Genomic DNA, 24,867 nt, shown 5'->3' on the forward strand with positions numbered 1-24,867 from the left:
GCCTGACAGAGTCGGAGCACCATTCCAGAGGGAATTCGCAATCCCATTGAGTCGTACTGGAGGTCAAGGGGAAAATAGCTGACTTGCGCCAATTAATTCCCAAGCCAGAGTGCTGGCCGAAACGGAGAATCTCCCTAATGAGCCGTTCTAAGTTAACCTGGGGGTCCCTGACAGAGTATGGTGTTATCCGCGTATAGTGAGGCAAGTAGAGGGCAGGTGTTGAATTGAAGGCCCCTATGCAGATGTCTTTTCTGAAAGTGGTGGATTAGAGGGTCCATAGCCAGAATGAACAATAAGGGATACAGGGGGCAGCCCGGGTGCCGCGGAATAAAGAGAAGGGTCAAAAGAGTGTGCTGTTCAGGCGCAGTCTCGCCGCAGGGCAACAGTACAACACGGCGGTGGTGGATATGAATCCAACAGGCATTCCCATATGGTGCATGACCGACACAAAGAAGGGCCATTCTAGTGAATCGAAGGCCTTCTCAGTGTCCAATAAGATGTGGCGACCGGACCTCAGGATTAATCCTGTGGAGGAATAAGAAGAGCGTCCGGAGATTCAGTGAGGTTGAACGGCGGGGGACGAAGCCGGATTGGGCAGGCAAGATAATGAATTCCCTCCCAGAGAACCGCCCAAGTGTCAACCGAGCCCGTATAAATAGAGAAGTAGTCCTCAATGGCCTCACGTATTTCAGTGTGAAAGAGGTCATCATTAAGAGCGCGACTGGGGAAGTGCCACTGCCGTTCATACCCCTCGGGATGAGGTACCTTGAGGAGAAGCTGAACTGGGGAATGATCAGAGTATGTTCTTGGGAGAGTCAGGAGGGAGTGGACCCAGTTGGAAATGCCAGAAATCAATTCTAATCCAGGTGTTGAGTTGGCCAGAGTAGTGGGTATTTTTGGTATGGGATGGGTTGCGCCTGCGCAACATGTCTAATACTGTAAATTACGCGCAAATATCAAGCAGGGCACGGTGCGCGCGTGGTTTAGTGCCAGGGGAGCCCGCAGTACTATCCAAGGTGGGGTTAAGAAGAAAATTGAAATCCCCCCCCCAATTAGTAATAGGACCGAAAAGCCAGGTCTTGAGGCACTTCCTGAAGGTGTGTAGGGTAGGGGAGTGTTCGATGTTGATTGGGAGCTTATTTCCGGTCTTGGCCGCAACATAGGAGAAGGCACTGCCACCAGTTCTGGTTCTGCAGATCCTTTGGGTCTCTGCTAGGGCGGATTCTGCATCTGAGGCAGAGGAGGAAGGCCAGGATTCTAGCAGTGAATTTTCTGTCTGAGAGGAATCATCAGATGATGAAGCCACTCTCAGTGCAGATGAAGTGTCGCTTTTAGAGGAAGACACTGGTGTGCCAATAGTGCAGCTAGAGGCATCTGGACTGCAGCCTGGGACTGAAAGACTTCCCATTGGAAGTGCTGGACTCTGGGTTGACCCAAACATAGTGCAGCTAATGTTGCCTGCCTTTAGTGGTGTTGCAGGGTGTAGAGTGAATTGTGAAGACTTTTTGTCTATAAATTTATTCAGGATGATGTATTTTTGGATGAGACTTTTGAGCAGACTAATCTGTTTGATTAACAGTGGAGTGGTGTGGCTCACTGGTTAGAGGAGGCAGACCCGGAAGCAGAAGTCGGCCCGGGACCAGGGTTCGATTCCCGACGCGGCAGGGTCGTGGACCAGGGTCAGCGGACTCGATAATTCTCGCCTCGGTGCCTACTCTAACCAGGGGTCGCACTAGGCAACTCTGGGCATTAGCTTGCCTAATCTCCACAACGGCCCCCTCAACGCCGGGGATGCCTGGCTCCACCTTGGGGATTCCCAGCAGGGACCATCCCACAGGGAAAGCCAGGACGGGTTCCCCAGCGGTATACAGCGCCAGGACGCTGGCTGGCAACAGTGCGCTTTACAAGTATACACATTTACATTAACAGTATTTGAGGGGCAACAGTGCCAGACTTAAGCCCCACACTAGAGCTACCCGGTGGACTTCCACAAATTTGGATGCATTGAAGAAGTTCTTGGGTTTAAATTTTTGGATGGGCCTGATAATGAAGCAGTTGCTGTCTTTATATTGGTCTACTAATACCTTGATGACAATGGCTATATTTCTTGCAACCATCAGTCGTAATCAGTATTTGCTTCTTCTTTGGATACTGCATTTTGTTGATAATGCTTTAGCGTTGCCACGAGATTGTGCGGATTGTGACTGTCTTTTTAAGGTTCAGCCTGTCCTTGATCACTTTGTAGATCGATTTTTAGAGATCTATGTTCCAAAGAAAGAAATAGCTGTCGATGAGTCTTTGGTCCTGTTCAAGGGCCAACAGTTTTTTAGACAGTTCATTCCTAGCAAAAGGGCATGTTATGGAATTAAGAGGTATAAACTGTATGAGAGTAGTACTGGACATGTCTATAATTTCAAGGTCTACATCGGTGGGAATTCCAGTATTGACCCCCCTGGTTGTCCGTCCACTTTTAGAGTTACAGAGAAAATTGTGTGGGAACTTGGTAGAGGACTTTTTAACAAAGGTCACCATTTATACGTAAATAACTTTACACTGGTGTCCACTTGTTCAGGGAATTGTTCAAAGTGGACACTATTGCTTTTGGCACAATCTGCTCTAACCATAAAGGTTACCCAAAAGAGCATGTTTGTAAAAAACTTGAGAAGGGAAAGTGCGGTGCCTTGCCTGGGCAATGAACTTTTAGCTCTGAAATTTTCTGACGGTAGAGATGTCTATATGCTGACCACCGTCCATGATGAAAGGACTTCACCTGTGACTGTTTGGGGTCAGGTTGCTGAAGTGCACAAACCTGTGTACATTTTAGACTACAATAAGCACACGGGTGAATAGCGTAGATCAGAGTTTGGAACCTTACACTGATGTCCGTAAGGCGTTCATTTGGTATAAGAAGTTGGCTATTCATTTATTTCATTTAGCAACCTTCAATGCTTTTGTTGTATTTAAGAATTGTTCTCCTGGGGGCGTGGCTAAGCGCTGTCTAAGATGGCTGCTTAAACCCAGAGCTCCGGGCGACCGAGCCACCAACATTAATCAATCCGGCCATAATCCGACAAGTTCTGCCAACCGCCGGTAGTGCCTAAATCCTTAAGAACTGCAGCATCCTCCGGTCCGACTCCGGCCCGTATACGATCCTCCGCCGCAGAACGGCGGCCCGGAGAGCTCCCGCCCGAGACGGGGCCTGGAGTGGGAACACGCAGTGGGCGGCCTCCATCGCTAGGCGAGGCCCCGGCTTTGGGGCCTAGCCGCCGGATCCTGCGGGAGCCCCAGAACTCCGCCATCGGCACCTCACTGGCAGCGGACACACCGGGGATTGTATAGCCCCACCACAGCACCACCGCTCTGCCACCGAACGTGAAGCAGTGTTTCCCGACTACTCTGCGTGTGGACCGGAGCCCTGAAAAGCGGTGTCACGCTACGGACGCAGGCCGGGCCTTGCGTCACTGCGGTAGATCTCCCCCGGCCCTGAATAACGGCGAGACCCTGCCCCGGTGAGTGTCGGGCGGGCATGAACAGAGGTGGGCCGCGCAGTCAAACTGGACCTTAGTGCAGAAAGGGTCGGTGGACCCCCATATGCTCCTTTAAGTCATCGGGGACCGCATCTGGGCCTGAAACACTGTACTACCCTGCCCATTGGCCATAGAGGGGCACCGTCAAGGCTGTGAGTGTAGCTGTTTGGATCCAGGTCTGGGCGCCAACTTGTAGCTGCCACATGGGGTGCCCACAATTGCGACACGGCGACGGGGACTATTGGACAGGGAGCTGTGAGGGGTACAGTGCATCTCCGGAGAGTCCCAACATCCCCCCATAGAGAGGTGGCACTCACTTCCCCACCCCCCTTCTTCTTCGTTTTTGCGAGACATTGATGCCGCTCGCATCTGCGGATCAGACGGGGAGGAGAAACAGCGCAGTCATGAGGCCCAAGTCTGGCACCTCCACGCAAGCCAACAAGCTTGACAAATATACGGTGCATAAGGGCGCACAACAGAAGGAGACACCGGCGGACGCACAACAGAGCCAAAAGGAGCCATCTCTAACTAACATCATGGAGGCCATCCAATTGTTGGAAACTAAAATAGACAAGGTGTCCATTGAGGTCAACCTAATCAGCACGGACCTTAACAAGACTTCTGAAAAGGCCAAGGCTAACGAGGCAGACATAGCGGAGCTGCAGACATAGACGAAACGACTGGAGCAGCGGGTTAACGACCTGGTCCACCAACACCGCCAGATGACACTCCGCCTTGAGGACCAGGAAGGAAGGGCCCGACGGAGTAACATCCGCCTCGTAGGTGTGCCGGAGGGCCTCGAGGGGCCTATTATGGAACTCTTCCTTGAGGATTTTATCCTCAACCACCTCAAGCCCAAGCGTCTGTCGAAAATATTCACGATTGAACGCGCACACCGGGCGCCCATCCCAAAGCCGAAACCAGGAGCACCGCCTAGAACGATCATCGCAAAAAATCCTTAACTACAGGGATAGATACGCAATCCTACAAGTAGCAAGACAGAAGGGGGACCTACACTACGAAAATGCCACGATCCGGTTCTTTCCTGACTTTAATTTACAGGTCCAGCGGGAGAGGAGATCCTTCGTAGGCGTGAAAGCGGCACTCAGGGAAAAGGGTATCAAATACATGATGTTCTTTCCTGCCAAACTCAAGGTCCTAGCCGGAGGCAAATCCTTCTTTTTTACTTCACCGTCGGAGGTGCAGGAGTGGCTGGACAGAGACTCGCCTGCCGCTGGGAAGGGAGCGGAGGGTCATAACTGGAGGGACACACAGGTGGCATCCCCTGAGTCTGCGGCTGGGAGGCCAGAGCTGGATCAGCAGAGCCAACGCTCCTGGAGGTCCAGATCTGCTAGCCCTCAATGGGATACCCCAGAAGCTGTGGAGAGTCGCGGAGAATGAGAGGCCCTCAGGACTGTTTTGTGGTAAACCGGAGTGTAACGAACACTGCCATGTTCATGTATGCTGATGTACCGGGGGGGAATGTATCTGCTGCATAAGGATGTGACGGACAGGTAACGAACGACCTTCGTGCAGGACTTGTACTTTGCACAGTTCAACTGCTATGTTGGGGGGGAGGGGACCTGGGCGGCGGGCAAGGCCGGGGCTACTGCGCGCCCCTGACAAAAGGTCCACTAGGGAGGGAAGACAGGTTATTTAACGTTGTAGTTTCTTCCTCTTCCGGGGTGAATTCAGGGCGAAAGGCACTCTGCTAATTGGGGGATGTGGGTAGTTTCAAACCTACGGAGCAGGGGAGCAGGGAGGGGGGTGGGGACTTGGGGTGTTGGGGATGGAGGATGGGAGGGATGGGGGAAGCTGGGGTCAGTTATGGGACTACAGCACGGTCAAGGAAGGGACAATCCATTGTTATCACACATTGTGCTACATTGAGCAGGGTAAAACATCAGCAATGCTTACTCACAAATCGCGGGGAGGATGGCTCGAGAGGAATTACAGGTCACCATGCAGTGGGATAAAAGTGTAAAGATTATGAGTTGGAATGTCAACGGGCTGGGGGAAAAGCTCAAGCGAACCATTCTGCTACAATTTATCAAAAGGCACCTTCCCGATGTGGTACTCCTGCAGGAGACACACTTGCTGGGAAACACATGTCATGCACTTAACCGGTGGGGTTACACCCTGGCGGCGCATGCCGGCTTCACCTCTGGGTCCCGAGGAGTGGGCATCCTGCTCCGTCGTAATTTCCCTTTAGTAATTGATCACACACACTCTGACCCCCTAGGGCATTTTGCTACAGTCTCAGGAATGTGGGAGGGGCACAGGTTGAATTTAGTCACAACATATATCCCGCCGGGTCTACAAACCCAATCATACCAGGATCTAGGAAAGTTGCTCCTTTCGCTCCCGGAGGGACGGCTCCTGGTGGGGGGAGACTTTAATGCTGTTCTATCCGGTACCCTGGACAGACACCCGCCCAGGAACGTGCCACCTGGTCACAGGTGGCTTATGGACTTTCTAGAAGCCTTTGGTCTCCTTGACCTGTGGCGTACACGCCACCCGCGAGACACGCAGAACACTTTTTTCTCTGGCCCACACCGCTCCTTCTCCCGCATTGATTACATACTAGCGCCCTTGGATCAGGATACTACTGTATGGGAGGTTACACATTTAGCGAGAGGGATATCGGACCACTCACCCCACTAGCACACCTCACAATTGGAGGGAAACGGGAAGGTTGCATTGCACCGATAAACGTGTGGTACCTGCGCAGTGAAAACATAAGAAAGAAACTCACTCTCTCGATAGACCTTTACTTCAAGGACAATGATGGAACTGTGGCATCATCAACGACCTTGTGGGAGGTGTTCAAGACCATACTGAGAGGGGAGGCCCTTTCTGCGATTGCTGGTCGCCGTAAGGAAAGGGAAGAACAAATAGTTAGCATGGAAAGAGATCTCCTAGAACGAGAATCAGCGGCGCATGCCGAAGGGGGGGGCGCCGACGGTCCACCTGATGAACTTAAGGCGGCAGATTATAGAGCTTTAGCCACCGACGCTGCCAGGGCCATAGCCAGAGACAAAGAGGGTAGGCTCTACGATCAAGGGGACAAGGCGGGAAAACTCATAGCATGGCTCGACAAAAAACAACAGGCCCAGAGAATAGTGGCGGAGATAACAACCGACTCCGGGGCCACTGTCACAGAACCCAGGGAAATAGGAAAGGATCTTGCCGCACACTACCGTAGGGTATATAGTAGAGGCTTGGACAGACCGGATGAAGACTCCGTCTCCTTATTAACTGACATCCGACAGCCAACCCTCTCCGATTCGGAGAGGGACGACCTTGAGGAGCCACTCACCACGGAGGAACTGGCTCAGGTGATCAGAGATCTCCGGCCGGGGAAGGCGCTTGGGCCAAATGGCCTACCAATAGAAATATACAAACTCGCGCCTGGCGGCATCAGCCCTTATCTCAAGCGAATGTTCGAGGAAAGCAAGGAGCGGGGTATTTTGCCCCGCGATCAGCGTATCGCCACGATAGTGGCCATCCCTAAGGAAGGGAAACCAAGGGATTCCTGTGCCTCCTACAGGCCCATATCCCTCTTAAACGCAGAGCCCAAAATCCTAGCCAAGGCCCTCGCTAACAGGCTCAAACCTGTTCTATCAGCCTTGGTCCATTCGGACCAGTCTGGCTTTATGCCTCACCACAACACTGCGCTTAACCGCCGGAGGCTGCACGGAGTGTTGGGAAGAAGCCACGCCATCCAGGAAGATGCGATAGTGGTCTCCCTGGACGCGGCGATGGCATTTGATACGCTCGAATGGCCCTACATGATGGCGGTTCATTCGCAAAATGGGCTTCGGCCCTAACTTCATAGGCTCGGTGCGCCTCCTCTACTCGACGCCCCTGGCTCAGGTCTCAGTCAACAACAGAGTCTCTGAAGTCTTCGAGCTGGGACGGGGAACGCGACAAGGGTGTCCCCTTTCACCCCTCCTCTTTGCCCTCTCACTTGAACCTCAGGCCGCCTGGATCAGACAAGACCTGTCCCTGAGAGGGATCCGCTGGGCAGACGGGTGGGAGGACAGGATATCACTGTATGCCGACGACATCCTCCTATATTTAACAAGACCCCGCAGGTCCCTTACAGTCGCCATGGATATTTTTACCAGTTTTGGGAGGAATTCGGGGTACAGCATTAACTGGGGCAAGTCCATACTCTATGTCTTAGAGGGCGACACTCCTACACCCCCCCCCAAGACTGCCCGATAACCACGGCCACAGAGGGGTTCCGTTACCTGGGGATCTTTATTTCTAAGGATACGAAGACCCGATACGAGAAAAACCTTCTTCCGCCTCTGCAGCGATTTAAAAGAGACGTAGCCACCTGGCGGAAGCTCCCTCTGTCTCTCCTAGGACGGGCAGCGCTCTTCAAAATGATGGCGCTGCCGAGGTTCCTATATGCCTTGCAAAATTACCCGGACTTAGTCCCGCACTCTTACTTTACTTCCATCGAGACCGCGCAGAGGGAACTGCTGTGGACGGGAATGACTCGCATATCCCTTCAAAAACTAACTATGGGATGGTTTGACGGCGGTATAGTGCTCCCTGACATCCGCAAATATTACTGGGCGGCACACCTCTCAGCCATTAATCAGGCCACATATTGTGACGGGAATGACCCTGTTTACGGAATGGATCGCTGGCTGCTCCCGGGAGGTAACTTCGAGGCAGCACTCTATTCTAGGCAGGGAAGGTACCAACTGACTGGCCCCACAAAATATTCGGTGCAATTGTGGCATGTAGTGCAGCGAAAACTAGGATGGTCTGACACACTCACTATGGCCACCCCCCTCTGGGTCTCGAAAAAACTAGGAACACTTGGACGTACCAAAGGATTCCGAAACTGGGACCTCATAGGTATTTCACATATTCAGGACTTGTGGGGTCCGGATGGCGTAATCCCCTTTGCCACACTTCAACACACTTACGAGCTGGCAGCCTCGGAACACTTTAGATACATGCAGGTTAAACACTCCCTTCAGGCTAACATCCCTGCGGGAACTCAGCCCCCTGACTCCTCCCCACTTGAGGACAGGCTCCTTGATGGCCACCTTGCTGAACATGCCATATCACTCACATACAAAAAGATCATCAACAACTCCCCGGACCTGCTGCTCCCCCTCAAAAGGAAATGGGAGGCCGCAAGTTTGGAGATAGATGAGGAGGAATGGAGGATAGCACTTGCCTCCCCTAAGGAGGTGGCCATATCGGCCAGACTCCGGGTCATTCAGCTTAGGGTCCTGCATCAAACCTATCTCCCAGGAACAAGATTGCAACGAATGGGTCGCGCTGATGATGGCAGCTGTAGGCGGGGGTGCGGAGAGTTGGGGACCTACTTCCATATACTATGGGAATGCCCTCTACTGAGGAATTACTGGTCCCGAGTGACCCGCTGTATGCAAGAAGTGTGGGGAGTGGAACTTAGAACTGAAGCGAAGAGATGCCTGTTAAACATATGGGAACCTACTGACCTGCCGCCCCGTGGGAGGTTGTGGGTCACTCTAGGTTACGCTATCGCCAAGAGGAACATTGCCAGATTGTGGGGGGTGGTCATACCTCCTAAATTGGGCCTCTGGAAAACTGACACGGACTGGTGCATGGTCCAGGAAAAAACTGTATATAGCGTGGGGATGCCCGCGAAAATGGATTGAAATCTGGTCCAACTGGAACGACTACAGGGGAACTATTTGCGACCCCCCCAGGTGACCCCGATTGACGAACCACACGCAATCTGACCGATTTGAGTGAGAATTGCCTTGCATGATTCTGAGATGTTACCACTAAGTATGTAATGTAATTTCCTGCGTTGCACATGTACACAACCCTTGCTCTGACTGTGCTGATGACCATTTGTAATTTTTGTTGTTAATAAAAAGAATTAAAAAAAAAAAAGAATTGTTCTCCTGAGTCAAAGATGACATTTGTTCAGTTTCAGTAGTCTCAGATAGGCAGCCTTGTTGTAGTGGAACAGGCAAGAGTTCCTAGAGAAGCAGTGGTGGAGGATGTGGCTAGCTTGAAAGATCGCCACTTTCCTGATCACATTCCTTCCAAGGGCAAAAAAAAACGTTCCCGCTAAGAAATGTAGTCTGTGACCGAAGAGGTATCCGGAAGGAGAGTCGTATTTACTGCCCCTATTGCCCTTCTAAGCTGGGGCTGTGTCTGTGTGTTTAAACTGACTGGTCTGTATCATTTTATATTTTTTGTTCAGATTTCATGGTTGGCATTAGTGTGATGTATTTAGTTAGAGCTGTTGTGTTAGTAGTTATAGTTTTGTATCTATTGCCAATTGATTTGTGTTTTCTTTTTTGTATAAAAAAATGTGATGGCGGTGTGGGTGGACTGGTGCTTGGTTGACGGTGTGCGTGAACTGGCGTTTGGCTGGCAGTGCGCGTGGTCTGGTGCTTGACTGGTGGTGTGCGTGGACTGGCGTTATGCTGGTGGTGTACGTGGACTGGCGCTTGGCTGGTGGTGTGTGTGGAGTGGCACTTGGCTGGCAGTGTGCGTGGACTGGTGCTTGGCAGACAGTGTGCATGGACTGGCGCTTGGCTGGCAGTGTGAGTAGAGACTTGCAACTGGTCACTACACACACAACTAGCCAAACGCCAGTGCACACACTGCGTCAACCACCAGCCGGTGTGATTGCTGTGTCAGTCATGTGGCTGTATGACACTGATGGGCCCTTGAATGGCGCTGTCTGTTGATGCGAGTGTTATAATGTGCTGGGCCCACGGCTGGCAGTGTGGATGGTCTTGTGTGTGTCACGCATGAAAGGTGTGTGAATGGCCTGTAAAGAGGTTGGTGCCTTGCCGCTGCTTTACAGCTCACGAGCTGTGAGTCATTGGTTCCGTTTTTTTACCTTTCAATTATTAACAGTGCATTTAATTTTTGTGAAATCTCGTGTTAATAAACTTTTAAGCTCTGAACCTTCATTAACCTTCGTGCCAGATCCAATTTGTTTGTGTGCGTACTTGAGGAATAGATGAGTGTGAAGTAATATTGGTCTTTTCTGCCTTTCTCTGCCAGGGTGTACATTGTCTCTACATTGTTTGTTGATGTGAGTGTTGTAATGTGCTGGGCCTGCAGCTGGTGGTGTGAATGGAATTGTGTGTGTCACGTATGAAAGGTGTATGAATGGCCTTTAAAGCGGTTTGTGCCTTTATACGGCTTTACAGCGCACGAGATGCGAGTCATTAGTTCAGCGTTTTGGAACTTTCAGTTATTAACAGTGTATTTCATTTTTGTGAAATCTCTTGTTAATAAAATATACATTTTTAACTTTTCACTCGCCCTCGTGCCAAATCTAACCAGTGTGTGTGTGTGTGTGTGTGTGTACTTGAGGAATAGATGGTTGGGCAAGAATATTTGTCTTTACTGTCTTTCTCTGCAAAGGTGTACATTGTCTCTAGGAAAAATCTACCAATTCTAGATATTTTCTTAAACTAAAAACCATGGGGAGTACAGGGTGGCATGCCTCTCATGGATCCCAACAAGTTTTCTTACCCACAATGCCCTGCAAACCTCAAAATGTGTCTAAAGTCACACATTTGCCCTGCATTAGTGAGCTATATTCTTCCAGAATCAAAAGCAAACCACAAATTTCCTACCACCCAGTGCTCCCGCAATTCTCCCGATACAAATGCTACCTCACTTGTGTGGGTTGGCCAAGTGACTGCGACAGGGAAGGGCCCATAACATAATCTGAAAACATCAAAATTATCTATCACAAAACAACCTGGTTTTCCTAGTGAGTCATCTGCATTTTTGGCCTGGCTCGGCAGCCATCTAGGGAAACCTACTAAACCCAGACATTTCTGAACAACAGACACCCGGGGGAGTCCAGGAAGGTGTGGCTTGCATGGATCCCCAACGTTTTCTTACTGAGAATCAGTGGTGGCTCGCAGTGGGAGTCCTGTGGGGCGATGAGGCAGGGTAGGATAGGGAGGGGGGGGTAGTGCAGTCGGACATACAACGTCCACGAGTAAAGCAAGTAAATAAATAAATAAAACTTTTTGCCTTGCTCTCGCTGCTTCGCAGAGTGTCCCTCCTCGGCCCCACCACCCCGCAGTACTCCCACTGCAAGCCGCCACAGTCCAGAGTCCACTGCAAACCTCAAATTTAGCTAAAAAAATTAAACATTTTTCTCACATTTTTGTGTGGGACAGTTGTGGGAACACCAGGCCGACACAAATTTCCAGCCATCCAGTATTCTTCCACGTCTCCAGATAAAAATGGTACCTCACTTGTGTGGGTGGGCCAACTGCCCGCGACAGGGAAGGGCCCATAACGTATTGTGGAGACATCAAAATTATCTATCACAAAACGACCTGGTTTTGCAAGGGGGATCACCTGCGTTTGTGGTCCCGGGCTTGGCAGCCGTCTATGGAAACCTACCAAACCCAGATATTTCTGGACACTAGACACCCGGGGGAGTCTAGGGATGTGTGGCTTGTGGGGATCCCCCAGAGTTTTCTTATCCAGAATCCTCTGCAAACCTCTAATGTAGCTAAAAAAAAAAATCACATTTTCCTCACATTTCTGTGAGGTGAAAGTGGTGGGATCACTGGGCCGACACACATTTCCAACCACCCAGTATTTCCCCAGGTCTCCCTAAAAAGAATGGTACCTCACTTGTGTGGGTGGGCCAACTGCTTGTGACAGGGAAAAGCCCATTACTTATTGTGGAGACATCAAAATTATCTATCACAAAACTACCTGTTTTTTTTTGCGAGGGGGATCACCTGCGTTTTTGGTCCCGGGCTCAGCATTTTCCTCACATTTCCGTGTGGAATCACTGCGTCTGCACAAATGTCCTACCAACCAGTGTTCCCCTCGGTCTCCTGGGTAAAATGATACCTCACTTGTGTGGGTGGGCCAAGTGACTGGGACAGGGAAGGGCCAAAAATGTGTAGAGATTGAAGGGATATCACAGCAAGTTGATAAGCACAATTTTTAATAGGTTTTTAGGTTGACTCTGCTTCTGGCACCCACTCAAGTGAGGTATCATTTAATTGGGACACTGAGGAGAATGCTGGGTGGTAGGAAATTTGTGCCAGCGTGGTGATCCCACACAGCAATTTGATTTTGTTTAGCTAACTTTAAGGTTTGCAGGGGGTTCTGGGTAAAAGAAACAGTGGGAGATCCATGCAAGCCACACATCCCTGGTCTCCCCAGGTGCCTAGTTTTCAGAAATGTTTGGGTTTAGTAGGTTTCCCTAGGTGGCCACCCAGCCTGGGACCAAAAACGGCGGTGATTCCCTTGCAACACCATGTCATTTTGTGATTGATAATTTTGATGTCTCCACAGTACGTTTTGGGCCTTTTCTCGTGGCGGACACTAGGCCTAACCACACAAGTGCGGTATAATTTTTATTGGAAGACTTGGGGGTATACTGGGTGAGTGAAAGTTTGTGGCTCTCCGCAGATTCCACAACTTTACATCACAGAAAAGTGAGGAAAATGTGTTTTTGAAAGGGATTTTGGATAACAGAACCTGGTGAGAGCTACACAGGTCATCCCATTCTGGATTCCCCTGTGTATCTAGTTTTCAAAAATGTACAGGTTTGCTAGTTTTCCCTGGATGCCTGCTGAGCTAGGGCCCAAAATCCACAGCTAGGCACATTGCAATAAAAGGGTCAGTTGTCAGTGGAAAAATGTGATGTGTCCATGTTGCGTTTTGGGCTGTTTCCTGTCGCAGGCACTAGGGCCTACCCAACAAGTGAGGAACCATTTGTATCGGGAGACTTATGGGAACGCAGAATAGTAGAACAAGTGTTATTAACAATTGTCTTTTTATGCATTTCTGCCTTTCAAATGTAACACAGTGTGTAAAAAAGAAGTCATTTTGAAAAATGCCCTCTAATTCACATGTTAGTATGGGTACCCACAAATTCAGAGATGTGCAAATAACCACTGCTTTTTAACTCCATATCTTTTTCCCTTTTCGGAAATATGCAGGTTTACTTGATATCTATTTTTCACTCTTAATAGTTTACCAAATTAATTGCTGCATACCTGGCACACAATGAAAAACCATTGCAAGGTGGAGCTCAGTTATTGGGTTGGAGTACCTCGGGTTCTTGTTAAACCTACAAATCCTATATCCCCCCCAAAACAGGAAGGGACCAGCAGACATAACGGTATATTGCTTCAAAAAATCTGCCATAGTCAGAAGTTACAGGTGAAAGCGTAGGCACAGATGGGTGTTTTTTTCCACTCAATTTAAACTTTCAACTGTTACTTTCTATAGGAAAACCTTTAAGGGTCTACACAAATGACCCTCTGCTGGATTCAGAATGTTGTCTACTTTCAGAAATCTATAGCTTTCTGGGATCCATTATTGGTTTCAGGCCCATTTCAACCACTAACTGAAGGGAGGTTGAAAGCGAAAACAAAAATAGGAAAAATAGGCTATGTCCAAGTAAAATACCAAAACTGTGTAGAAAATGTTTTTCTGACAAACGTCTGCCTGTTCCTGGAGGATGGAGATTTTAGCACTGCAAACCCTTTGTTGATACCATTTGCAGGGGGTGAAAAAATCAGACACTTTCTTCTGCAGCACCTTTTCCCCATTTTATCCCCAAAAACTAAATGTAGCTGTATTCTGGCTAATTTCTTGGTCCCCTGCAGGGAATCCACAAACTCTGGGTATCTTTAGAATCCTCAAGATGCTGGAAAAAAAATACGCAAATTTGGCATGGACAAAAAGTTATTGAGGCCTTAGCGCGAACTTCCCCAACTAACCATAAAACAGGCTGGGCACAGGGGGCTGCAGTGGGGACGCCTGGCAGCGAAGGGAATAAAAGAGGGGAGTGATTAGAAAATATTATGTATTATAGATGATGTTTTGTTGATGTATTTTTTGTAATTATGAATTTGAAGACTACAGGCGTGTCCTAATAAAGTGCCCTTTTATGGTCTACAGACTGGTGTCCAGGTCTTATTACACACTGCCCCATACAAGACAGACTAAATGGAAAGCATGTGACTAAAGATCACCATTTTTCGATTCAGACCAAAATAGAAACGTGATTTTCCTACAAATGTGTTTTACACCATCGCTGGCAGTACAGGCAGGCCTTCCCTTATAGAAATCTTTCTCCATAGGCGAAGACAACTTAAAACCCTCAAGGGTGGAGGTGGCAATTGAGAGGGAGGTTTTCCTACAACATGAAACAACTCTTTGTCCATAGGTTAACAAACTATATGCCCTCTTGGTGGAGTGGTCCTTGGATAACAGACAAGGGTTTAGCCATATGTAAACACACTGAGGTGCACGTGCTGTATACCCTGTGACAACAGCAAATGGTTCCCCATATTTACAAACCAAACATACCTTTAGAGATGCGGTGTTCGATATAACCTGGATACAATATAGGTTCTTTGTGTATGGGTGGGGGGATAAAAAAATATAACACCTATCCATAATTTAGAGGCTCAACGAGGGAAGCTAGGCAACTTCATGCTCAGAAAGAAACAATCACCTACCTGGGAGAGAAAAGGGTCCTTGGGAGGGTGGAGGAGAGGCCACACCGACCCCGCTTCGGCACAGACAGCACAACTGGCCCTGAAACAAACAAAAAGAAATCCCTCAGCTTGGGGGAGGGGAGCCAAGAAATATAAGTCGGGGTTGGGGGAGGGGGGTGAAAGTAGATGGCCTAGGGCAGCCAGCGTCAGAGCCAGTGATACAGGCCTCGCTTCAGTGAGACGCCCTTACCTTGGTGCAAGGGGCGGCCTCTCTGTGGGCACACTCCGGGTGAGGCGCGGACTCCCACCGTGGAATCCAGGACATGGAACCGCCCGCAACATCTCCTGCACAGCATACTGACAGGTACCTGGAAAAGAAAGAGAAGACAGACGTGAGGAAAGGTGAAGGGAGAGGAGACACAGGAGCAGGAGGGAGAGATGGGAAAAGGAGGGAGGTGATAGTAAGGGAGTTGATGACAAATGAGGATGGGCAGAGAAGAAGGAGGAAGATGTGAAGAGAGCCTCTCGCGCAGAAGACACAGGAGCAAGAGATTCAAAGACAGAGGAAGAGGAGAAAGAAAAGGTAAGATGGAGTGACAGGTGAGGAGAGCCTGAGCCAGAGGAGACATAGGGCGAGGAGAGGGTGGGAAGTGGCGAAAGGGAAGTAAAGTACTTGAGGGATATAAAACTGTAGTAATAACACCTACAGCTGCTGTGATCATCTTTAAAGTTGACTGTGCACGGGCCACAGGCCAGAGAAGCTCCACGCCAGCAGCAGACACCAACTGAACCCAGAGCGCCTGGCAACGATGGAACCCTGGAACACGTCATGGAGGGAGGGCCCTTAAAGTGAACTAGGACAACGCACATCAAGTAACTTTACAGCAGTTATATAGCGAAAGGGCGGAGGGAATAGAGAGAAACGTGAGAGGACACGGAGGAAGAGGGGAGAAGGTGAATTGAGTGGGGAAAGAGGAGAAACGGGCGAGCCACTGAATGCTGAGCCTGGCTCAGGGTCAAAACCAGCCGAGCTTTCATGTGGCTTCTGACCGCCACACACGATGTAACCGCTTGCACCAGGACAAGCATGCTTTAAATGGGCCGGTACTGAGTAACGGGCCTTTTTTATTGTGAGAGGGAGAGTACCTGCACCTCAATAAAAACGTAATACTTTTAATTGGAGAGTACCGGCACTCAAAAACAAGCAGGTGAACTGGTACAGAGTACCTGCACTTCTATTTCTCAATTTTAAGCACTGAGGACAAGTCTTAAACGTTTCTGTACAAGAGAGACGTAAAACAGAAGAGAGAGAAACAGAGAATGAGAGACCCATTTAGAGGCTGGATTGAACCAGGAAACCTGGGATCAAACCCGGCTTCCCTGTTTGGCCCACATTGTGTGATACTAGGCAAATCTATCTCTTGTGTTGGATTTAACAGACTGAAATGTTGCTCTATGAAGAATCTAAGCTACATTTTCATTGCTCCGCGCGGGGATTGTTGGTGGAGGCAGGCCCGGCTCCAGGAAGTTTTATTTGGGTCGGCCAAGGGTGCATTTTGGTGGGTGTTGTAATCTAAAAGATAGTCCGGACTCCAAGCGTAGATCCAAATGAAATGTTGTTATCAAATGATAGTTCAGACTTCTAGCGTAGATTAGTTAAGTTCTTTATTAAGATGTTAACATGGAGAAACCCAACCAGGAGCAGCCTCCATGCTGCTCAGCCCATACCCAACTGACACTCACAGACATCCAACATTCTATCCACACCAACATTCCACATGTAGTAAAGGAATATACAGAGTCCAGCTGTATAGTTAGATAATCCTTTATTGTAGATTCCTTCTAGGATAGGTAAGTAGGAGAAAATAGGAAGTATAGGTAAAACCCCACCAGGAGCAAGCTCTAAGCAGCTCAGCCTGAGTTGATCAACTGACACTGTGAGCCAGAGAGAGGCACTGTGAACCAGAGAGTCATCCAGGCATTCTATGATGTCATGAACATTCTATTCAGTGAAGAACAGCAGAGAAGTAGTTTACTACACATCCTCTTTCCTTAGGGAATGACAGAAGAATAGAAAGAAAGATAGACAAGATACCTCAAATATGACATTTGTATGAAAATACAAAATGAAGTACACAAAGGAAATAATGCACGACACGAACAGCATGAGGTATCATTAGCAATAGGATGCTAAATTTTAAATGACAGAGAAGACAACTAAATATTGCTACACAACTAAATATTGCTACTATATGCCTCACCCCCTTCTCTTAGGGTAACAGCATGGTTTAGATGAATGAATACCAAAGTAGACAACAGGAAGAGTGTAAACCCCATGACAAAAATTCGCAAGAGAAAGATTCCCCTGATAAAAGTATGTTGACACTGAAATATGATAAAGCTCCACACTCAAAGTCCTACCAACATGAAACCCCTGGCCACGAATTCCAAGTAGGTAGACTTCGACAGAAGCAGGGTGTCAAATTGAAACGATGTTAAAACAATCTCCACCAAAAATAGGGAACAACGCAGGGTGCTAACCCTGTAAAAACTACAATCTCCCCTAAGTAGGGTACACCACAGGATAGTAATCCTGGAAACTAAAATGGGGCATTGACTACCCACAAATACACAACCTCCCCTAAATAGTGTACACTACAGGATAATCAACCTGGGAACTGAAATGGGGCATTGACTACCCACAAATACACAACCTCCCCTAAATAGGGTACACCACAGGATATTTACTCTGGGAACTGATATGGGCATTGACTACCCTCAAACTACCACCTCCCCAAAGTAGGGTACACCACAGTAAATTTACACTGGGAACTGATATGGAAACTAAAATGGGGCATTGACTACCCACAAATACACAACCTCCCCTAAATAGGGTACACCGCAGGATAATCAACCTGGGAACTGGAATGGGGCATGGACTACCCACAAATACACAACCTCCCCTAAATAGGGTACACCGCAGGATAATCAACCTGGGAACTGAAATGGGGCATTGACTACCCACAAATACACAACCTCCCCTAAATAGGGTACACCACTGGAAATTTACACTGGGAACTGATATGGGCATTGACTACCCACAAACACTACCACTTCCCCAAAGTAGGGTACACTACAGAAAATATACACTGGGAACTGATATGGGCATTGACTACCCACAAACACTACTAGCTCCCCCAAAGTAGAGTACACCACAAGATACTAACCCTAAAAACAGATGTGGACATTGACTACTAATCACAACCTCCCCAAATAAACGGGTACACTCTATGAGAGAAGACTGAATAAGAGATCAAGCAACACTACACTGTATTCATGAGCTATAGAGAACGCTTACTGTCACCCAACCAACTTAAATTGAAAACTGAATCGTTTGAGTATGCACACACACAACTTCCCCAAAGAAGAATAGAAAACTGGGCTAACCACAAAACATGGTAACTGATTGCCCCAAAAACCTACACAGATTAATGCATACATAAATTTCTTGTCTGCACAGTGACCACATCACTTGGATCGTAATGCTTGTACCTTACCAGGATAAAACATAAGGCAAACAGGAAATACATAAACACAATGGTACAGCACCCCACACAGTATATCTTTTACAATAACATTGAATACATTCTTCAAAAAAATTTATTTCAGTAGGACTGGAGGTTCTTTTTTTCTTTGCTTTTATTAACAATCTTCCAGTTTAAAAAGAAGAAACGTAGCCAACGCGTTTCGTCCGTAGGACTTCTTCAGGGCGGAAAGTTTTTCTACGGATTTTAAAGTTGTCACACAAATCTTTTTATGAGGCAATTGCTATCACGGCTTTAAATTTGTCAATAACGACCTTTTCATTTGTGGCTGTTTTGAAAAAAATATCTTTTCTTATTATTTTCTAGTTTGTTGAGCGTCAGAGAGTATACAATGCATAAGTGGCCTCGCAAAGAAGGATGACAGTCAAATCCCTCTGTGTGTACTGCGCTCGGGTCATATGGAACGTATCTATTCACTGTCCACACCCCATCATTTTTCAGTTAAGCGCTGCGTCTGCCGTCTCACTCGATCCACAGGTTCAACTGACACTGTGAGCCAGAGAGAGGCACTGTGAACCAGAGAGTCATCCAGGCATTCTATGATGTCATGAACAACCTATTCAGTGAAGAACAGCAGAGAAGTAGTTTACTACACCACACCACACTCATACTGGCTGAGCAGCATGTACAACAGTGGGCCACAGCAGGCCCAATGTGTTGCTTCTTGTGTTAAACTACAAGCCCTAGATTACATCATATTTACTTACAAACAGTCACCATGATACAACAGATCGATTCTGAGGGTACACAGAGCATGTGGAGAGTTATTTGAAAGAAGGAGCAATGTCGGGACCCAAGTGCAAAACCTCAAATTCCCGCAGGCCAGGCTTCAACACAAGATCTTCCAGGCCTGATTATCCACTTTTCTACCATCACTCTCCTGTGCACCTTATCTCACAGCTGACCTGGGGCCCAGCCCCATATCAGCCACCATCCAGCTCCACTCGCCTTACTTATTCCCATAAAAAACATTACTAAAATCACCTTCAGACTTAAAACATTGAATATATCAGTAAATATAATTAGCACACACTTTAAAATATGTTCCACAGTTGCCCTAATGACCTGACTGCTAATTAAATAAACAAAAACAGAAAGGCCATGACAGGGCCGGCTTTAGCACTAGTGCGAAAATCTTTTTTTGGCGCCTTTCCAGGGACTTCTTTCTTCGCATATACCATTACTACCACCCCCCAACAGTGCCCTTCATCTCTCCGTAGCCCTTCTCTCATATGCATTTAATTTGTTGTATAGCGCTAATTATATCAGTGTAGAGTGTCACAGTACTTTACATCATGCACACATTATATATACAGAGACAATGAATCATACAAGTATGTAAATCAGCCTATATTGTATTGTAGTGTATATGATTTTTATATAGCGCAGATCACCAACCGGTCTCTAAGTGCTTCTAGAGAGAGTGAGCAAGTCACTAGAGCAGAAATATCTGGCAGCAGCAGATGCAGAGATTACGCAGTTGTTAGTGCCTCTCTGAAAAGGAAGGTCTTTAAGAGCTTCCTAAAGATGAGCAAAACCGGTTCCTTTCGCAAGTACTCCGGCAGATCATTCCAGGCCTGTGGGAGGAAGACAGAAAACGCTCAACCCCCTTTGGATTTAGAGCTATACCTGGGTGGAACTAGCCTACAAGCCTCAGCTGATCGTAGAACCCTGACCGGAACATACTTCATCAAGCGATCTTTTATATATTTAGGTGCCTCACCATAAATTGCCTTGTGGGCGATACAGAGACGCTTAAACTGCACTCGCTGTTTGATGAGCAACCAGTGCAATTTATGTAACAGAGGGGTGGCTTGTGTCCTCCTAGGGAGTCCAAAAATGAGCCTAGCCGCATCATTTTGTACAACTTGCATTCTCCTAGGGAGCTTCTGGGGAAGGCCGAGGTAAAGGGTATTCCCTTAGTCTAGCCGATAGATGACAGTGGCGGAGACAATTGACTGCAGTGCGGATGTGGATAGGAGAGGAACAAGTTTCCGTAACTGCCTAAGTATACCCATACAGATTCCCACAACAGAGGAGACCTGACAAGACATAGACAATACCGAATCAATTTTCAGCCCCAAGCTTTTTACCGCCGGGACTGGTACTGGGACCACTCCCAATTCTGACGGCCAAAAAAGATCACACCATGGGCTATTATTTGTTGGAATAATGAGCACCTCGGTTTTATCCGGATTCATTTTAAAAGAATTGACTGCCATCCAATTTACAGTGAACCTGAGCACATTTTTTACTGACTCCTGAGCCTGACAGGAGTTATTAAGCCGGACAAGAAGTTGAGTGTCATCGGCATAATTAAAGACCTGACAATCCATATGGGTCAAGGCCTCCACCAAGGATTGCAGATAGATGTTGAAAAGAAGTGGAAGATAATGCAGAGCCCTGGGGTACTCCGCTGGATAGGGAGCCCAGATCCGACAGCTGCTCACCCAACTGAACTCTCTGAGTGCGGTCTGACAGAAAAGACCTTAGCCATTGATGTACTTGCCCATTTATACCCAGGTTCGTAAGACAGTTCAGCAGTATGTTATGGCTGACCGTGTCGAATGCCGCACACAGGTCTAATAAAATCAGGGCACTCGGCTGTTTACTATCGGCCTTAACTCTGAGCTCGTCCAGGACGGACATTATCACTAGCTCTGTGCTATGATGAGCTCTAAAGCCCGCCTGTCTAGTATGGAGCAGTTGATGATCTTCCAGATACCTTGCAAGTATTTTCAATACATGCTGCTCCAATATTTTTGCTAGAAAAGGGAGCTGCGAGATAGGCCTATAGTTTTTTAAGGTCAGGGTATCCGCACCAGGCTTTTACAACAGGGGGGTGACCCTAGCTTCTTTCAGATTAGTTGGTAAATACCTCAAATCTAAAGGATGATTGAGTAATCCCAAAACCTGCTTTTCCAACCCTGGCAGAGCCATTTAAAAAACCCTCGGAGGACAAGGGTCCGCTGGGGAGCCTGATTTATTATGCTTTACTAGTGCTACTAGATTAGCTAAATCAAGACGAGGAAATTTAGACAACTGACTGCTAGGACGGGGGGTAGTCTGGTCAAGGGAACTGTAGTCAATAGGAGTTCTGGTGATTTCCAAGATGATGTCCGTGACTTTCTGAAGGAAGAACTCCTGAAAGGCATCACAATCTGGGGATGCGATTGTGGACTTCTTCTCAACTTTTTGACTCAACTCCTTCAAGATGGCAAAGGTCTCTTTTTGTTTGTTTCCTGCCTGAGCAATCCTTCCTTCATAGTATTCTGCTTTCCTGACTAGGATAGCCAATTTGTAAGTAGCAAAAAGGATTTTATAGGTTTTTAATTCTGCTGGCTTATACCTATGTCTCCACCGCCTCTCAGCTTGACGAAGAAGTTGTTTCTTTTCCCTTAGTGAACCATCAAACCATGGGGCCCCCTTTCCTTTATCTCTAACCCTTTCTTTTTTCGTTCTGGTGCCACTGTATCAATTGCCTGCTGTAAGTGAGTAAATAAAGCTTTACTTTTATGATCTAGATTATCCTCTCCCATATCAGAGGAAGGGATTGAGTGTAGCGTGGCTATTAGGCGACCAATCTCAATATTTTTCCAGATTCTGACCTTCCTCCACAAAGGCGGGGGCTGCGGTAGTGGACTATCACTTGGGACCTAACATCTCAACAGTGAATGATCCACCCAGGTACAGGGGCTGATATCAATTATCTGTACCTGAGGCTGTGAAGACAAAATTAGATCTAAGGTGTGGCCTTTTACGTGAGTGGGACTATTAACAAGTTGCTGCAAGTCCATCGAGAGCATAGTGGTCTCAAATAGACCCGCTGCCGGCTCTCTCTGCATCTTGTCCCAGTGATAATTAAAATCCCCTACTACTAGGAGACGTTTATATCTGGAACATAAGTCAGTAGTGAGCTCCAAAAAAAACTCATTGAAACCAGGGGTAGTCCTAGGGGGCCGATAAACTACCATAAGTACAATGCAGGAGGACTTCAAGGAATTTTTTTTCCCCAAAACATCTGCATTGTCACAGCTTTCTGCCATAATTTTAGTAACAATAACGCTCTTGTTAAAAAGGAAAGCCATCCTCCCCCCCGGAGTCCCCTGCTCTATTATGCCACAGAGCATCAAATTCCATTGGAAGGGCTGCAACAATATCAGGGGCAGATGTATCCCCCAACCATGTTTCCGTAAGTGCCAAAAAGTCTATATCTCCATCTTGCAGCAGGGAGAAAACTTCAAGATGGTGCTTCTGCAAGGAGCGAGTATTAAGCACCGCTACCTTCAGACCACATGCAGTAGGGGCATGAGTCTGTCCCTGAATCCTCAAAGACCCATCAGCCTCTATACTGTTAGGCCTCAGTAGGTTTTCGACCGACAGCCTTGCCTGCACACTCTCCTCCAGCAAATAGTTACCCAAATTATGGGACTGTAGTGTTTCTGCCACATAAGTCAGTGGAGGAGCAGGGGTTCTGGCCCCTGGTCCCGGCCGGGCGCGGCCGGGCGCAGGCGAGCTTGCCCTCCGGCGTGCCGCTGCGCGCATCCGCTGTGCGCATCCGCTGTGCGTCGGCCCCATCAGCTGGTTTTAAAGCTGCGGTGGACTAGAACGCGACTGAAAATGGCGGCGTGAACTATGCTGCCGAAAGTGAGTGAAAAAGCAGCCGCAACCGTCACCCTGAGCTCCCTCCACACAATCAGCACTCTAGAGCTGCGGTGGACCGGGGAGAAGTGATCGGAATGCGGCAGATGAATAATGCCCCAACAGTTCAAGTAAGGCGAGTTGAAAGTGCCCCCAATAGTTTTAAAAACAATTATTTATAGTGTCCAAAGCGATTTCCAACACACAAAATAACACCAGGAAACAAATAAAATTAGCTATTTTAAAAAATGCACAAGCATGCAAACCATCAGCGTGCTCCACCTTCCTGCGCTACCTGTGCTTCTCTATGCAGTGCATCGCCCCCATCAGCTGGTTTTAAAGCTGCGGTGGACTAGAACGCGACCGAAAATGTCGGCGTGAACTATGCTGCCGGAAGTGAGTGAAAAAGCAGTCGTCACCGTACCCTATAGGGATATCACATACGCCAATGAGGATTACAAGGTGTAGGAATCAGCTGTCATCCATACTGGTGGGCAGTATATTTTAAGAGGATTTGGGCTGGGGAAGCACAAACTCGGGATTTAAAGCATACCCCAGTGGTAGGGGGTTGGCTTTACTAATAAAAATGTATATCGGTCCAAACTCTTTTTAGCAACATTAAAATAATGAAAGACTGGGGAAGTTCTAACTATCTAGCAACACAAAAAAGGTAAGTTCTAACTATACCATTCAGGCTTGCATGCAGCTCTTTGATGACAGTTCATAGGTCACTGTCCTATGCTAGGATTGTAACTTCTGAACTGCAAGTAACAAAATAATTTCTGTGACAAGGGTAGTAACCTACTGAGATATCCACATAAATACATCTTATCTGCATTTCAAAACTACCAACAGGCAAAGGTCTGCTCTCCAGCAGGATCATTAGTCACCAGTTACCTAGACATGTTTATTGTTGTCTTACATCCATGGCCATGATAATAAAAAACTATGTAAATGAAGCAAACAAAAAGTAGGGGCCTTGCTGGGCCTGTGCAGATTTTAAAAACAAGAACAAATAGTAGCACATTCTCTTACCTACTCAGTTAGTCAAACTTTGTGTCACAGCCTGATCTGATAAGTTGCGGCAGGGGTCAGGAGAGGTGAATAAAGGATAAACAATCTTATTTTCTGCAGCACTGAATACACAGCAGGATAGAAGTTACTGGGTGCCAAATAAATATGTTTTCCCCCTCGTCATGCCCCGCTGTACCTGCACAACACAGCCCACCTTCTAAAAGGAGATGTGTGATTGGTGGTGCCTGTGAGAAAGAGCCCAGGCTCAATCACACAACTCCCAGAAAGGAAGAAAAACAACGTTCGGAGGAATGTTTTAAATTAAAGATGCCATTTTCTGGTGGCCTTCATGTCCTCACTGCGAGGGCCAAGATGCTTGTTTGGGTGGGCCAGGCTCATGTTTGGGTGAGCCTGGCCCACCCGCTAGAACCGGGCCTGGGTGGAGGGCAGGTGAGATGACGTTGCAGCCGAAGGGCTTTTGCAGTGATTTCATCACACATCTCCTGAGGTGAATGACTTTCTCTCACAAGACAGTGTCGGATCAGGACGCTTTGTGCGGCCCCTCAGCCAACGCAATTGCGGCAGCACGATCTGCAC

At 47.8% G+C, this 24,867-nt stretch overlaps 1 protein-coding gene across 2 annotated transcripts in view; it reads right to left on the reverse strand.

Moving 5' to 3' along the window:
* The window catches only part of NLRX1 (NLR family member X1), a 189,389-nt gene that overhangs the window by 133,295 nt on the left and 31,227 nt on the right, over window positions 1–24,867 (reverse strand). Inside the window, exons 1-3 of one of the 2 annotated variants that reach the window (XM_078682185.1) lie at window positions 15,718–15,802; window positions 15,261–15,378; window positions 15,032–15,110 (exon numbers count right to left, since the gene is read on the reverse strand). In XM_078682185.1, the coding sequence (XP_078538311.1) occupies window positions 15,032–15,110; window positions 15,261–15,378; window positions 15,718–15,732 (212 nt within the window). In that variant the 5' untranslated portion in view covers window positions 15,733–15,802. Of the gene's footprint in view, window positions 1–15,031; window positions 15,111–15,260; window positions 15,379–15,717; window positions 15,803–24,867 lie in introns of those variants that run through there. The other variant, XM_078682186.1, reaches the window with a different exon arrangement.

This window comes from Lissotriton helveticus, chromosome 3_1 (assembly GCF_964261635.1).
Source record: "Lissotriton helveticus chromosome 3_1, aLisHel1.1, whole genome shotgun sequence".
Lineage (NCBI taxonomy): Eukaryota > Metazoa > Chordata > Amphibia > Caudata > Salamandridae > Lissotriton > Lissotriton helveticus.